This window comes from Lontra canadensis, unplaced genomic scaffold (genome assembly GCF_010015895.1).
Source record: "Lontra canadensis isolate GAN:19392208 unplaced genomic scaffold, GSC_riverotter_1.0 scaffold56, whole genome shotgun sequence".
Classification (NCBI taxonomy): domain Eukaryota; kingdom Metazoa; phylum Chordata; class Mammalia; order Carnivora; family Mustelidae; genus Lontra; species Lontra canadensis.
The window spans coordinates 12,168,123-12,184,164 of record NW_022631050.1 but is presented as its reverse complement, the minus strand read 5'-3'; the positions used below and the strand labels follow the sequence as shown (position 1 = coordinate 12,184,164).

The window sequence follows — 16,042 nt, the reverse complement described above, 5'->3', positions numbered from 1 at the left end:
CTCTTTTTTGTTCCTCCCCTGGCTTTTCTTGGCTTGTTTTGTTGTTCTTTCTAGATTTTTTTGTGTGTCATTTGCTTTATTTATCTTTTTATTTTTATTGATATAATGATGGTTTTTATCTGATATTTGCTTTATCAGCCCCTAATATTACATTTTCATTATTATTATTTTCAATAAAGTATGTAATTTTATTTTGTATTCTTCTTTGACTCAACAGCTATTTAACGATATGGTTTATACTTCCTAGGTAAAAGCGCTTCTTGTTTTCTGGTTTTGTTACTAAGTTCTAGTCTATTATATTTCAGTTAGTGAATGATTTTTTAGTGTATCTGTTCTTTAGAATTTCTAGAAGTTTTATCATCTCAGATACAGTAAATTTTGTGAATACATCATACGTACTTGAGAAGAATCTGTATTTTCTATTATTGAAATTCAGGTTTCAAAGTATATTTACAAATTCTATTTTAAGGATTACATTGTATATGTCTTCTATAAATTTTAAATATATAATCTGGCTTGGATTTTAAGAAATGAATTAAAGTCTCCTATTTTTAATATGTTTCTATTTTTCTAGCATTCCCTGCAGTTTCTCTTTGATAAATATTGTTGCACTCTTTTAAAATTTTTAATTTAATTTATTGTTTATTTATAATTTATTTTAATTTAATTTTCCTGATACAATTTGTCCATTCTTTTATTGCCAGCTTTTCTAAATATATTTATTTGTAGTTCTACATCTTAAACACAGAAAAGTGTTGGGTTTTCCTTTATCAGACAATCTGAAAATACTTGCATTTTAATAGGCATTACATCTATTAATATAATCAGTATTTTTTGGAATCTATCATATTTTAAGTGTTATATTTATATATGCTGATATTTTATATTAAGTTTTTCATATGTCATTTTTATGCTTTCCTTTATAGGAAAGTTTTGATTTTTCTTCTTACGCTTTTTATACTATTATTTTATATGAAAATCTTGGTCTTTCCTCTTTTTAGTTGTTTTCTTTTATTCTTTAGTAAAATATTCATTAAGTTTAGTTTGTAATCTTTTTTTTTTCTTCTTCTCCATTTCTCCAAGCAACTATTTGTAGTGGTAACTATGATTCCCAGTTAGTAGCCATGAAACAATCAAAAGTCATTCTATATTGTAAATGTTCTCATTATTGTTCCTTAACTGTTAGATATTTGATGGAACTGTGTTGTCAGATGGATCTGTGTAATCATAGCATGCAGCACTCTTTTCTTTGTAATTGTCATTTCACTTTAATTCCACAGTTACGCTCTCCCCAATTCTTATAATGGTATCTCTCCAGTCATTTCATTCAAGAAACTCATCTAGCAGCTTTCTCAAGAAGTGCTCATGGGAACAATATTCCCTAATTTTTAAATGCTTATAACAGCTTATTCATAGCCTTTATTTGTGAAAATCTGTTTACATGGTTATTAAATGCTTGCCAATCTCCCTTTTTTTCTTACAAACTGAGCTATGTCAGATAGATTATATCTCCTAATATGGTCTCCCCTTATGATACTTAGAAGTTGTAAGGATGAAACCTCAATGTAGATGATATGTATTTATGATATTAATGCTTATGTACTTGGTAAATACGCTATGTATTTATGCTATTATAAATTTATATTTAAATATTCACATATAACATTTATATGTTGATTTTTCAATTATTTAATAGACTATGTTACAAGACCCAGGAATCAAAGAAATCACATTTATTAGAAGACACAATATTTTTTCCTCTAAAATTCCACTGATTCCTTGGAATTCCATTGCCTTCTTTAGATATTGTACCTACAAACATATCTCTTCTTGCTTTGCATTGTAATTCATTAAAATATTTTGATATTTCTTATTGGAGTGTGATTTCTTTGAGGGAAAGAGATTACACTTTCCTCCTGTTTTTCCACCAGAGCCCAACACAATGCCTAGAATAAGAAGTGGATCTGATTTGTATGCGTTTAATTGAAACAGGGTCCGAATTTCAAAATACAGGCAAAGGATTATTTTTCAAGTATAGGTGTGATAAATTATAGTCTCCAAGTGTTGATTTTATTTCCTCATGTAGCCTGGAGACTCTCAAAAGAGAAATCTAACAAATCGCATCCTGTATGCTGAGTCTTGGAGCCCAGCAAAGTCAAGGGACTATGAACACACCATGACAAGTCCCAGAGCTCCAAGTAAGAGGTGAGACTGGAATACATGGAAGCGAGTACATGACAAAATGGGGTGCCAGATGTTGAAATTCTTTGTAGGGTTTGCTGAGGAGTTTTCTTTCATCTTGTAAGCAATAGGAACGTTTCACCAAAAGATTATAGTGTTAAATGATCCCCCTGGTAGCAGAGCAGAGGATACATTGGTGCTTAAAGAGGTAATCATGGTGGTAGAGGTGGAGATGAAGAAAGACTGGATGACAAAACAAATGTGAAAAAGAAAATGTAGGCCAAAATTAGGAAAGCCTTAAAGGGAAAAGATATTTTGGAGATACTTGAAATACAAAGCAAATGGGATATGAAGAATTTCATGAAAAATGGGATGTTTAAAGTAAACAAAAGGATTCCTAGTTAATTCCTCAGATTCCTGGCATTGGTAGTTGGGTGGTCTCTTATGCCGTCGCTAATATCAAATGTATGGCATCAGGAACAAAGACTAAGGAGGTAGAAGATGAATCAAGATCAAAATGACTGCTTTAAGTTGCTGATAGTTACACAATGATTAAAGGGAGTTTTGATTACTCTAATTCTATTATAATAACAGCTTACAAAGTACTCATTTGAGTTTTTATAGAGGTTAAATAATTATCCCCGTTTTACAGATGAATAGGCTGAGGATCACAAAGAGTAAGATTCTTATACAAGTCATATGGCTAGAAATGATCAGAAATTTGATTTAAATGCACATTTTCTGACTCCAAGTCCTGAGAGATCTTTACTACCTCTTAGTATATGAGAGTGGGCTCATTCACACATTTTGGCAGCTTTGTATCATAGGTGAAAATAGAAATGGAATTTTGGTTACCTTGTTATATTGAGGACTTGAGTGGCTATAACATTTATCCCATAATACACACATTCCCCCCTCATCTCCCAATGCTGTAATGTCTTATAATAACTATTTCACATTTGCATGCAATGGAAGCTTCCTTAGAAAGGTATGACAAAATATTAATGCATACTGTAGCAGTCATTTTCCTTCCTAAACCATTATTTTCAAAATCATACTATTAAATTCACAAGTTAGCTAAAACCCTATCAAATATGTTTACCTACAAACTTTTCATTATATTTTTTATGTGGAATTCTGTTTCTGAAGTTATAGCGGAAAAATTAAAAAACAAAAATATTCCTCATCCAAGAGTTCACTTACCTCTGTTTACCTTTATGATTGACAGAGCCAGCAGAGAGTCTGTCCAGGGGAGACCCAAAACCCGAGAAGCTCCTTTTCTTCTTTGTTTCAATTACATCATTCTCCAAAGACACAAGTTCATCAAGAAGCAAGAGTTTCGCTGCCAGATTAGTAGCTGACTTCTCTTTCCTGACTGTGGATGGTGACTGCACACTTATGATTCCAGAATCAAAAGCCTATAGGGCAAGAAAGGTGATTCCATTTGTTCAGAAAAAAAACTCAAAATATATAATCACCTGCATTTGGCTTTTGCTATCTTTAGCTGACATGTCTGTCATGAAACTTGATTTTTTGTAGATTTACGTCCCAAGAAAAAGACTTCTGGGGACAAAAATGTGTAGAGATGAGGTATATCTAAACACAATTAAAACCACACGTCGACACAGATGCACACACACACATGCAAACACCTAAGAGAAAAGGAAAAACCACAGGCCTGCCTCTAAAATTTAGTACATTAACTAATCATTCTTTTAGATTCTTTCCCAGTAACAGCTGCATCCTTCCTTAACATTCCCATATCATTTTACCTATCTTTCATCATTGTACACATTACATTTTTCCTTATATTAGATTAGTTACAATATATTTGCATTACTTATTAGATTGTGAGTAACCTGAGGGAAATACCTATGTCTAATTAGTCTTTTATTTATTCACTCTAGTCAATGCTTAAGCCAGTATTTTGCTCACAGTTAGTACTCAGTAAATTTCTGAATATTTACTGAATGAATTTTGAAAATGCAAATGTCATCTTTCACTAGTCATTCACACCTTATTGATTCAAGCCATTAAGTACCCACTGTGTACCAGGTTCTGCATTAGACCTGAGGGATACAAAAATGAACAAAATCCAGGCTCTACCCTCAGGAAGCTTACCATCTCTCCGTGTGATGTATTACAAAACGTTAATGAGTGTCTACAGTGAGTCAGAACTATCCCAATGACTGTCCTCCCACGTAAAATTTCTTGTTTATTACACATATTGCCACTTCACACTTCATCCAAGGCACAAAAGTGCGGGTGTCACCTATGAAGCCTGTTTTTTCCTTTCCTAAGCCTGATCACAGCATTAAAAAAAAGTTCCTATTAACGGTCTCTAGTCATTGTGGAGTCTGGGGCCTATTGCTTCTTTCCTAAGAAAGTGAGAATATGGCCCTGTGGGAAGAAACTTGCTCCAGAGACCTCCTCCCTGCTTCCCTTTTAGTCACATTCCTCCTCAAGCCAGACTCTTGGTCTTGGCAAGACTCTTTTTCTTCACTTCCTGTCTTTCTTCTTAGATTATTTCTTCCATTCTCTTTCTATGTTCTTCATTTTCCCCAGTAAAATGAAAGAGTGGCATTTCCAAGCCTTTTCATCATGGGCTTCAGCAACTCTCTTGTGAAATACATACAGTCTGACACTGAGACCCAAAGCGATTGAGTCTGCTGTTTCCTAAACCAATCAAATTTGCACTAAGTCTAGTCAGTTCTTCCCGGTAAACCTGTCTTGCTCTTTCTGATTCCCTTCATTAGTGAGCCATATCAGCTCCCCTTCGCTGCTTAGTGCATGTACACTCTTAATGACCTCATAACCTGCTTCTCTACCCCCATCGCCCCTTTTCTCTTTTGCCAGGAAGCTAATTATCCCAAACACACTCTCATCCAGTAGAATGAAAATCAGAAATCTCTCATAGCTCTTGTTATTTACAATGTAGACTCCACAGGGTCCACAAACTCCTCTTAAAACCTCAACGTCTATCACTCTCCTACATACGCTTGACAACACAGAAATTGGGGAAGGGAAAGACATTGTAATCATGAGAAAGAAACTTTAAAGAGCAGCAGACAACTTTCAAAGGGCAAAGATGGGAGATCTTTTATCTCTCAGTGCATCCTCCAAAAAGTATGCTTTCATTCTTCAAACTCCTGCACATATAAAATAGAGTTTGTTCATTTTTAAAGATAATCTTAATCGCCTGGGGGGGAAATCATGGAACTCAAGTAAAATGCACTTCAGATTCTTACTTGTTTTTTGTGAAATACAGAGAACACTTTCTAGCAAGATCAAATGAGCCAAATTAACATTTCTCTGTCTAGCGAAGTCTGGGCATTTATTTTTCTTTGTACTTTAGTCATGGCAGCAAGAAAACATTTGTATAGTCATACAAAGTTTGGCCAAAGCAATTGATTTAATTAAATATATGGTTGAAATGATAATGAATTTTCTTGTAATGCTTTTTCATTCAAGGAATACACATCTTTATTACTTCCAGCTTATTTTTTGATAGTCAGATAACTGGCCTTCTCTGAATCTATAGGGAGGTCAAAACAATAGGAAAAAAAAAGTATCTATTTCCTTGATTTTGTGTTATCAAGGCATCTCTCTATTTGTCAGCAACACCTACTTCTGACACTAGTAGAAATGGCTTATGTTCATAAAAAATACATGGTCCCTTAAGCTAGTTTTCATTACCTCTGTTGCTACATCCACTGAGTGTACTTTTCCTGAACTCCACAGCATCAACGTCACAGCCAGAATAAAATGTGCGTTTGCCAATCTCCAGTCCGGCATCTGAGGGTCACATACATCAGGTCAACATTTATTACTTTGGCATATAAAGATAGAACACAAAAGCTCCAGTAAAGCTTGTTAGTTGCAGATGATAAATGAAATTATTCAGCTTCTAGGTGCTGGAGTACATCTCTGCAAAACTTAAATAATACTTCATAGAAGCTGTCAGTCTCCTGGAATGAATTCTATTAAGGCTTCATTTCCATGGAAACCTAGGCTGGGGTTGTATAACTATAATCATAATTTGAACTAGCCAAAGTCTGAGAAATCTGGTTTGTATAATCTTATTCTTTGACTAATCCAAGGATTATAACCTCATATATGCAAGGGAAATGTATGAAATTGACCAGGTATTAGAAAATAAGGTCCAGCGAGGTCTGTGTGAACCTGAGAAAATGCACTGTGTCTAAAAGCATTTACATTCACAAATTCAAAAACACCACATATCCAATAGGCAAATATATTTATGTCCTTGTGTTATGTAATGATTTTTTAGATTCAAATGGTTCAAAATGGAATATATTTTCAACATAATATATAAATGAGAGATTACCATTTGAAATATTTAAAAACTGATATATAAAATTAAAAAAATAAGAGTGAATTAATGATTAACTAAAAAATGGGACAAAGTTATGAATAGGTATTTCATAGAAAAGGAAATAACCTCATGAAAAATAAGCATCCAAAAATACATCATCCAAAAACACATATAACTTATTTAATGTAAAAAAAGAAAGACATGTATCAGATTGGCAAAAATTCAAAGTGAACGTTGTGAATGTTAAAGTGGTGTTTGGAAACAGAGAAACACAAGTGATGCTGGTGGGGTTGGAAATGAATGCAATCATTTGGAAAAAATTAGACAATACCAGAAAAGTGAAAATGATCATGTTCTACTTTTAACCTATTTATTTCACTTCTTGATATATACTCCAAAGGAACTCTTACATGTTTTTATGGAGAGATATATCTGAAAGTTCACAGACTCATTGTTTATAGCGGCAAAAACTGGAATCTACCCAAGTACTCTACTCAGGAGGAAAAAGGTTTATCAATTGAGGTACATCCATAGTATGGACTTAGAACAAATGGCTTAAATGTTATGTGTATTTATATGCATGGATTTCAAAGAAAGTCACTTTGGGGGGAAGTGGGAAGTTGTAGAACAATATATAGGACATGCTACCATTTACCTAAATTGCAGATACACAAAATAATTTTATGTATTTTGAAATCTATACACATATTTAAAGTATAAACAAATGGAACTTGATTCATGACTATGATTCCCTCTTTGGAAGGAAGAAAGTAAATAAGATTATGGGAGAAACATAAGGACTTAGTTGTTTTGTTTTGTTTTTTCCCAAAGATTTTATTTACTTATTTGACAGAGAGAGAGACAACAAGAGGAGCTGCAGACAGAGGGAGAGGGAGAAGTAGGCTCCCTGCTGAGGCCAGAACTTGATCCCAAGATCATGGGATCATGACCTGAGCCAAAGGTAGACATGCAACCGACTGGGCCACCCAGGTGCCCCGGGACTTAGTTTTAATCTATCTATATATATATATTTTAAAGCAGGTATGTCTAAATAACACATTTGTTACTTCTGTGTACTAATCACAAAGATATGTCATTTATACATTTATGACTTTCTATATTAAAAAATCACTATATAGATACTTAAAGTGAATCTATGGTCTATATTGGGTCTGCTAGATGCCAGTTTGACTGCCAGAAAAGGGAGGTGTTGCCTGGTTTAGGGAAGATTGCAGGCTGTGGGTTACAATAGAATAGGCTTGACGTCACCACTTGGTACATGGTATTGGAAAAGTCCCCCCCACAACCTGTCAACCAGGTCATACATTATGAATGAGAAGTTTCAGGAAACTTTTATTTCCAAAAAAAAGTCATTTGGAAAGCTGCTGGGATCAAAAAGGATGGGCTGCTTAGATGGATCTGAGGAACTGGATTTGAGTCTCCTTGTGGCTTCAGTATTAGTGATGTTGGATGTGCGATACTTTATCTAACTGAGCTTTGTTTTTAGTATTGATGAAGCAAGGCGTAATTCTCACCTCAAAAGAGCTTTGATAGGATTCTACTGATTCGTGTAAACTTCTTTATCCCATAATATATTTATCATTTTAAGTGAAAGAACACTGATGAGATATTACTAAGTATTTCTTTAGTAAATACATATGCTTTGGTGTGACCCAAGATTTTTTTATGACTTCCTTATAATTCTGTTACTGTGAAATCTCATTGTAGATTTTAGCAATAAAATGTTGTAACATTGTAAATTTGTTGTAAACAAAAATTGTCTTAAAATTGTAAAATGTTGTAACATAAAATGTTGTAACATTGTAGATCTAGCAATAAAGACTATCTGCTAGAATATAGACAAATAAGTGTTTTCTTATAGACAGGGTTGCATCTGTGTGAACCATCTCTATTAACATTTAAAATAAAAACATATTTTAGCGATGTTGATAACATTTATCAAATATAATTTCAGTTTTCATGTTATGTTGTCTAAACTAGTTCTTCAGTATGCCACCAATAAATATTTTGGGCTCTTGTAATGTCAATCACTAGTTTCTTCTCTATATGCCACCCTTTCTGGAAGGGTGCAGTAAATTCTCTGTTCTCTTTCAGACAAATTGATATCTGAGCTGAGTATTTTTATAAGTATCAAAAAGTAATAAATCATGTCGATGACTCTAAATTGAGACAGTAGAAAGATAACAAGAAAGAATATAACAGTTATCTGGTAAAAAGATGAACAAAAAGCGCATTACCTATTCTTCAGAACATGTGTCACAGAATTGTATTTTTTCCCCTTCTGATTATGATGATGTCTCTTTAACTTCCCTCAATGTAAAGGAAGATCTATCAAAACTTTAACTATTTTAAAAATGATTTCATATTTCTGGCATATCTTTATTTCTTAAAAATAGCTCTTTCATTCAATCAAAGATAAAGTACAATTGTGATGTTTTCCTCCCTCATTTTTTTTATCATGTTGAAAACAGTTTACAAAGTGTAAAACTGCCCAGTTTTATAAGTCTTGCCATGCGGATTTCCTTTAACTATTTTTATGTATGTTTCACAAACCAGGTTTCTCTTCATTTCTTCAATATTATAAATGGCACAGGATGATGGACATTTATAATATTGATGATTATGTTTGAGGCATATATTTTTGTGCTTGGGTGTTTACAGGAAAAAAGTTATAATGTATCATCTTACAGATAACCACATCCTGATTATTTGGATAGGGGGATGTAAAAATAAGTGCTGAGTTTAAATACACACATTTAATGGTTTAAACCCATGCTTGTAGCCAGTTAACCAAAAGGCCAAGTTCCTAAATATGGCAGTTGGTACACTAATGAAAACAAACACCCTGGCACCTGCCACACAAAAGACATTTGATTAACTCGTTGAAACTTGATTGCCACGAAATTAGAAACAGAGGAAATTATAGGGAGGGAAGGGAAAGAGTAGGTTCAGCTCCATTTCCCTATTTTGTTGATACTGGATAAATATAGCCCATGATTTAAAATCTAGTATGCCCCATGTACACTCCAAATCACAGAAAGAACACTGAAGGATGTTCATTATAGGAATACACCAGAGTGGAGATGTTTGCAAAGTTTTCAGGACATCAGTAATTTGGACTGAGCGATTTTTGAATAATATTCCTCTGGCTAGTGAGGAGCTTCAACAGAGACAGTGAGCATGGGATCTGCCTTACAGAATTAGGCGCTTCCTCTACTTGTTGTTAGCCCACTGGTTTACTATGTTCTTGCATTTTCACTTTTTAAATAATATTGCTGAGTAAACAAATATTCATGTTGTGTAACTTCTCAACCTTTGTTTTAAGGACCTTTCCACATGTCAAAATTATAACCCAAAGGGATCCTCCAAACTCTAGCTGGAATGGTAGTGAGGAGAGCAAGGTTGTTGGTGTGTGTGTATGTGTGTGTGTGTGAAGTTTCATCATTTAAGTTTTGGAAGCAACGCATATTGTATATTCCTTAAAGGATCATTGAACATGCATATTGGCCTATTAAAGGCTCTGAAAGTACAGTAGCCAAGAAATTATTTGATTATATTTAGGCTAGAATTAAATGAGAATTCTGTTAAAATGAGGAAAGATGTTTGCATTGTTAAGAATCAGTGAGGTAATGAGTCATTGTTCTTACTAAAAAAAATCTCACAATTGGGCTGAAGCAGAAAAAAAGAAAAGATCAAGAACCACAGATCTAAAAGAGAGAGCAAACAGGAATCAGAGGAGGTGTTAGAGTAAGAAGTTAAACTGAAAAGAGAAAGAGTGTGAGCCAGTATCTGATTGCATGCACTTTTTAATCACACTTTTAAACTATCTATCTTGAAGGTTGGTGTTGAAAAAAAACAAACTACTCTGGTGATTTAGGAAATTTCCCTTCAACCTGAGTCTTTGTCATTAATGTCTGACTAATGGATAGTAGATCTATTAGAAAGTCTCAAGAGTACTGAGTTTGGGAATTTTTAATTTACTCCAGTAACTTTTGGGATTTTTAAATTTACCCTAGTTACTTGATTGGAAATATTCAAAATAGACTTTACTGCACACTTATTTTCAACAAAAACTAAGAACAAAGGGCTTAAAGATAAAGGATAAAAGACTTACAAAGCAATTAAAACTTTACATTTAAGTGTGATTTAACAGGACATGTAAAGTGTCCCTGGTTCCAACACTATGAAATGACCCTATGTGCCTTGCCCCCACCCCCCTAGACACATACACTACTCACTGTCTTGTTAGAAAGTGATGGTGGGTATCTAAGCAATTGGTGTCAGCTTGGCCCTGAGTAAATCTATAAAACAATAAGTTCAGTGTGCCCGGCACCATGCTCCATAAGTTATAGTCATCCAGGTCTTTTTGTAAACAAAGGAAAGCTTCAGGAAGAGTAGATAACAGAGTGACTATCTTTTTTTTTTTTTTTTTTTTTTTTTAATTTCAAAAGAGGACCTAATAGGGACAATGCTTAAGACAAAGTTCTCGTGGCTCACTGTCGTAGAAAGACCTGTTCCAGGTCTGGAGAGACTCAGGTTCTGCCTTGGCTTGACCATATCGTTTAGACAAACCCTTTCCTTTCTAGGCTGAGTGAAATGTGCTTGGTCTAAATGACTTCTAATGTTGCTTCTAGCTTTTTAAAAGACTGTTGGTGTATCTGGCTCTTTTCTGGTGTAAATGCAGACATTGTACATAATGATAACAGTTGGTGCAGCTTTATCTAGAAAGGCCTTTCTTCTGTCCCTCAAATCAGCCAGTCTATGCATAAGATTGTCTCTAGGTTTTGACATGAACATGTTCCTCTTGAATTTAAAGTATTTCCAGCTGGAAATGGGGAGGGCCTCCAAATTTTTCATTTTAAGATGGCATTTATAGTAAAAAAAAAAAAAATCCCATTTTATGTGTGTATTTTAGGAGGAAAAAATGCTATAAATTAAATTATGACATGCTATCAATTGTAAGACTCATTCCAATTTCTGAGATGTTAAAATGTGCATCAGAATGGATGACTATGATACATCTAATGTACTTTCAAACACTTACTTGTTTTTTTTTCATCATGCTTAAGTCATTATGCTGAGTATTTTTAAAAATATAACTCAGTCAATAAATAAGTATTCAATAACATCAGAAAAATATTTCTGTGATGATGAGGAAAAAGCTCAGAATTAGATTTGAAGGATAGAGAGAAGTGTCCTTGCTGTGTTATATATTGGTCTGGTGACCCTGAACAAGATGCTTAAATTGTCAAAATTGTCTAATAAAACTCACTTTATGAATTCACATTTCAATTTCAGTTAATTGAAAATTATTTAATTAAATTACAAATAGTGTAAATGTTACGGAGGTGGTTTTTAGGATTGCCACATAACAGCAATAAGTGCCTTTAATTGTATATTTAACATTATTTACTGAAAATATATAAAGATATAATTATTTATGAAAAAACCTTATCACTTTTATTCTTATTTAATGATAGATAAAAAATTTTCAATGGGAACTTTAAATTGTCCATGAATAGCTTTGCAAACTATAAGATAATGTGAAAAAAATTAATTATAGGGTATCAAGAGGGTTATAATTAGGCTGAAGGTAGATCTTTGAAGCCAAATCTTTCCAGGGAACATAAAGCTTATACTCAACAACCCAAAAGGGAACTGAAAATTTGGGAGCATTCATAAAGACAACCTACAACACTTATTTTAAACAATTAAGAGGTGCAACATTTATGTTAAACAACCAAGAGCCATTTTACAGTTTGGCATAATACAGATAATTCTGATATTTCAATGAGTGGTGATATTTGAACAGGGTGTAAGAAGGCTGCTACTAGTTTTCTTTGAAGAGTGGAAGAGCCAGGTGTTTGAGACACTTGTTTGCTGGAAGGCAGAGACTCAGACCAGGTGAGCTGGAGGTCTCTTCCTTCCTGTAGCTTCAATTCCCCTGCCTCTGGCGAATTTAGCCCCACAAACAAGAGAACCCAGTGTAGCTGTGGCACTTAGAACTTTAGGAGTGGGGAATTGCTTTCAGATCCTCATAAATAAAAGACTTAAAATCACTAAGGATTTTTGCCCCCAAAACAATTTGAATTAGAAGTTGTAGCTTCATATATACAATCTATATCATCCTCACAAATATATATTGGAGAAAAATGCTTGTGTTGCTGAGATGTTTATTTAAAATTCTTTCTGTAAAATTTGTTATTTTCAGTAAATTGTGTGGTGGGTATTTTGCTTTCTGTTTCCAGTATGATCCTGAAAGAAAGGTGCAAATTGAGACTGCAGTTTAACATTTCCTTTTTTGTTTGTTTGTTTTAATTAAAATATCAGGAACGTGTTCTTTCTCATTTTTCATTGCTTTTCAGTCGCCAATAGTAAGTTTTCCAAAATCACAGAGCCGGTTAGAAGAGCCAGAAAAGCAACTTACGTTTTCAGACTCTAAGTTTCATGCTCCTTCAAGTATAACCGATTTGTAAAAGTCTAAAACATTTTTCCATCTCCAAAACAAACTGCTTATAAAGTATATTTTACTTATAAAGTAAAATGTTTATGAATGACGTGTTCTTCATGTGGCAGGCACCTGCATTTTAAAAGGACTTTCTCTGAATGCTATGAATCAGGAAGAACGACAATTTACTACTATATATGTGTTAATTGATTTTACTCTATTTGGCACCCTTTTCATCCTTTTTTTTTTTTTTTAACACTATAACCTTCGAAAATTTCAGAATTCTGTTGTTAAATCTCTTTTTTGCTGGGTTGGAATTTTTAATCATACTACTAATCTCTTTCTTGCAAAAATTTAAGAAGGAAATCTATAACGACACTTTAAAGGAAGGAAGACTGCATCACTAAAAAGCTCAGGTAAACATATTTAACAAGGTATTTAGAGTCAACATGATATGCTGAATGAATGAACAAATGAATGAATGAAGTAGCCTCATGTGTGAGGTAAATAGGAATGCAGAGCAGATATTAACATTCCAGCTTTATTGATATGGAAACTAAGGCTTGGATAAGGGAAGAGATTTGCCCAAATTGCACAATCACAGTAATATGTGGTGAAGTTCATGCCAGAATTCCAGTAAGTCCAGTAAGTCCATTAATGTTTCACATCTCAGATTCTCATTCTAACAAAAGCAACATGAATCAATATTCTCCAATAATTATCCCAGCTGTGTTTAAGATTTCTCCTTATCAAAACTTAATTTATGTTTAGATCCCTGAATTAATGCAAGTTTCTTGAAATAAAATGATTTCACCTGGAAATAGAAAAAAAATTTAGTGTATGATTATAGACAATTCTGCTAAGGGGATATGTGGTCTAATTCTAATGCTTTAAAATGAGAAAAACAAGAGTCGTTAAAATTATGGATAGGGAAGAGCTGGTAGAATTGTATATAAACGTGCTGCTTGGCCATTTGATATATTGGGAATTTTTTATCTGTCATAAAAAGACTTTCAATGGATAAATGCGATTAAAGATGGCACATATGAGCCTTAGGATATTGTGGAACATTACCACCTCTTTTCCTTTTACCCCATTTTGTACCTATGTATAATATTTAATTAAAATATTAACTTACAGTTTAATTACATTAAACTAACCAATATAATCAATAAAAAATACTGTCTAAAATGTACATGAAGGGCAAAAATATAAATTTTATCATATTCCAAAGGATGCATTTATTAGGTATATACTATATTTCAAGCTCCAGAAATATAAAAGTGAGTAAGACACCCTCCCTGTCTTCCAACTGCTCCCAGCCTGGTCAAAGTAGAGACCCCTGAACTGCTTTCGCTGCCCTGGAATTTCTTCCTGCAACACCGGACTCTTCCTAAATGTTTCCATTTCTTTCAAGTACAATTGTTGTAAGTAACCATTTTTTAAACATTTGCATAGCACTTTATTATTTTGAAATTAATTTATCTCCTTTCATCACCACATCAATCATGCTTGATCTACATGAAAAATACTATAATTGTACTTTTTAAAATAGATGTACTGAGATAAGCTGAGTTACTTTAGAATACTGGTATCCTAATTCCTTGTTCAGCGTGTACACTTTCTTTTTTTTAAAGATTTTATTTATTTATTTGTCGGAAGGAGAGAGTGCAGAAGCGGGGCAGCGGGTAGGCAGAAGGAGAAGAGGACTCCCCACTGAGCAGGAAGCCTGATGCTAGACTGGATCCCAGGGCTGGGATCATGACCTGAGCTGAGGATACACACTCAACTGACAGCTACTCAGGTGTCCTATGTATATACCTTCTTATACAATGAAGTCAATTAGTAGAAAGAGGTTGGTCCTTAAGTTACATAGATATGGATATGATTCTTGACTGGGCATGCTACTTAGCTTCTCTATCTTAATATTTTCATCAGGAAAATGGGGCACAGATTTACTCTGTGGGTTTATTATAAGGATTACAAATAGTACAAGTGACTAGCACAAATTAATTATGCAAATAATAGCTATCATTATCCTGATATTGCCTTCTAAATCTGGCCACTTAACAAAATATGCCATGCTACTTTTTTGTTATGAAAAATATTTTCTTTATCCTTGTTCATTTTAAGAAACAAAGCTACTTGAAATCTAGAATTATGACAAGGTGGTAGAAAATAAATTTTAACAAAGTAATACTGAATGAGGGAAGAAATTTCACCAGCGTTATAAGTGACAACCACTCCAGCATTTGGTGTTACAGAATATTATGCATTATCATTAATTTCAGCAATAATATTTTAATGAAATATGTCTATGAAAATATTAGCATACAATAGAATATCATAATGGGAAGAAAACAAAGGGAATTAACCTCAGTTATACTCAAAACATAATTATTCAAGTTCTAATTACAGTAACAAAAGTGAATTTTTAATTGAATTTTAATATAGTTTTATATGATACATATTTTGTTTTATAGTTCATAAGAAATCTTTATTGACTTTTTAAAAAAATTCTATGTTGTTAAGATGATGATTTTCACAGTTTTTGTGATATTGATGGTATAGCATAGTTATATGTGTCATGAAAGCAAATCCACCATGGATATTATGGGAATGAAGGATCTTATCACTGGAACTAGACTTAGCAGGGAAGAGCTGGGAAGGAATGGACCACAGAGAAGGCAGAGGAAGAGAGCATGCCTCTTAGAGCTCTGGTGTGGATAGACAAGTCAGAGTTCACAGGGAAATGCAACCACCAAAGTGGTCTCATGGGAACCATAGTTTTGACTTGGTAGTTCAACAGCTAGGTTGCCATTATGGATGGATGGCATGGATGATATTTTAAAAGTTCATTTTTTTAGGGGCAACTGGGTGCTCCATTGGTTAAATGTCTGCCTTCTGCTTAGTTCATGATCCCAAGTCCTGGAATCGAGCCCCACATTGAGTGCCTTGCTCAGCGGGGATCCTGCTTCTCCCTCTCCCATCTCTCTGCCACTTCCCTGCTTGTGAGCTCTCTCTGTCAAATAAATGTAAAATAATTAAAAAATAAA

The 16,042-nt window shown here is 33.7% G+C and overlaps 1 protein-coding gene across 4 annotated transcripts in view; it reads right to left on the bottom strand.

Annotated features, from left to right (window-relative positions):
- Positions 1-16,042, bottom strand: part of OSTN (osteocrin) — a 50,696-nt gene that overhangs the window by 20,990 nt on the left and 13,664 nt on the right. For all 4 annotated transcript variants that reach the window (XM_032875382.1, XM_032875380.1, XM_032875378.1 and 1 more), the window contains exons 2-3: positions 5,878-5,976; positions 3,385-3,599 (exon numbers count right to left, since the gene is read on the bottom strand). In XM_032875382.1, the coding sequence (XP_032731273.1) occupies positions 3,385-3,599; positions 5,878-5,976 (314 nt within the window). The remainder of the gene's footprint in view (positions 1-3,384; positions 3,600-5,877; positions 5,977-16,042) is intronic.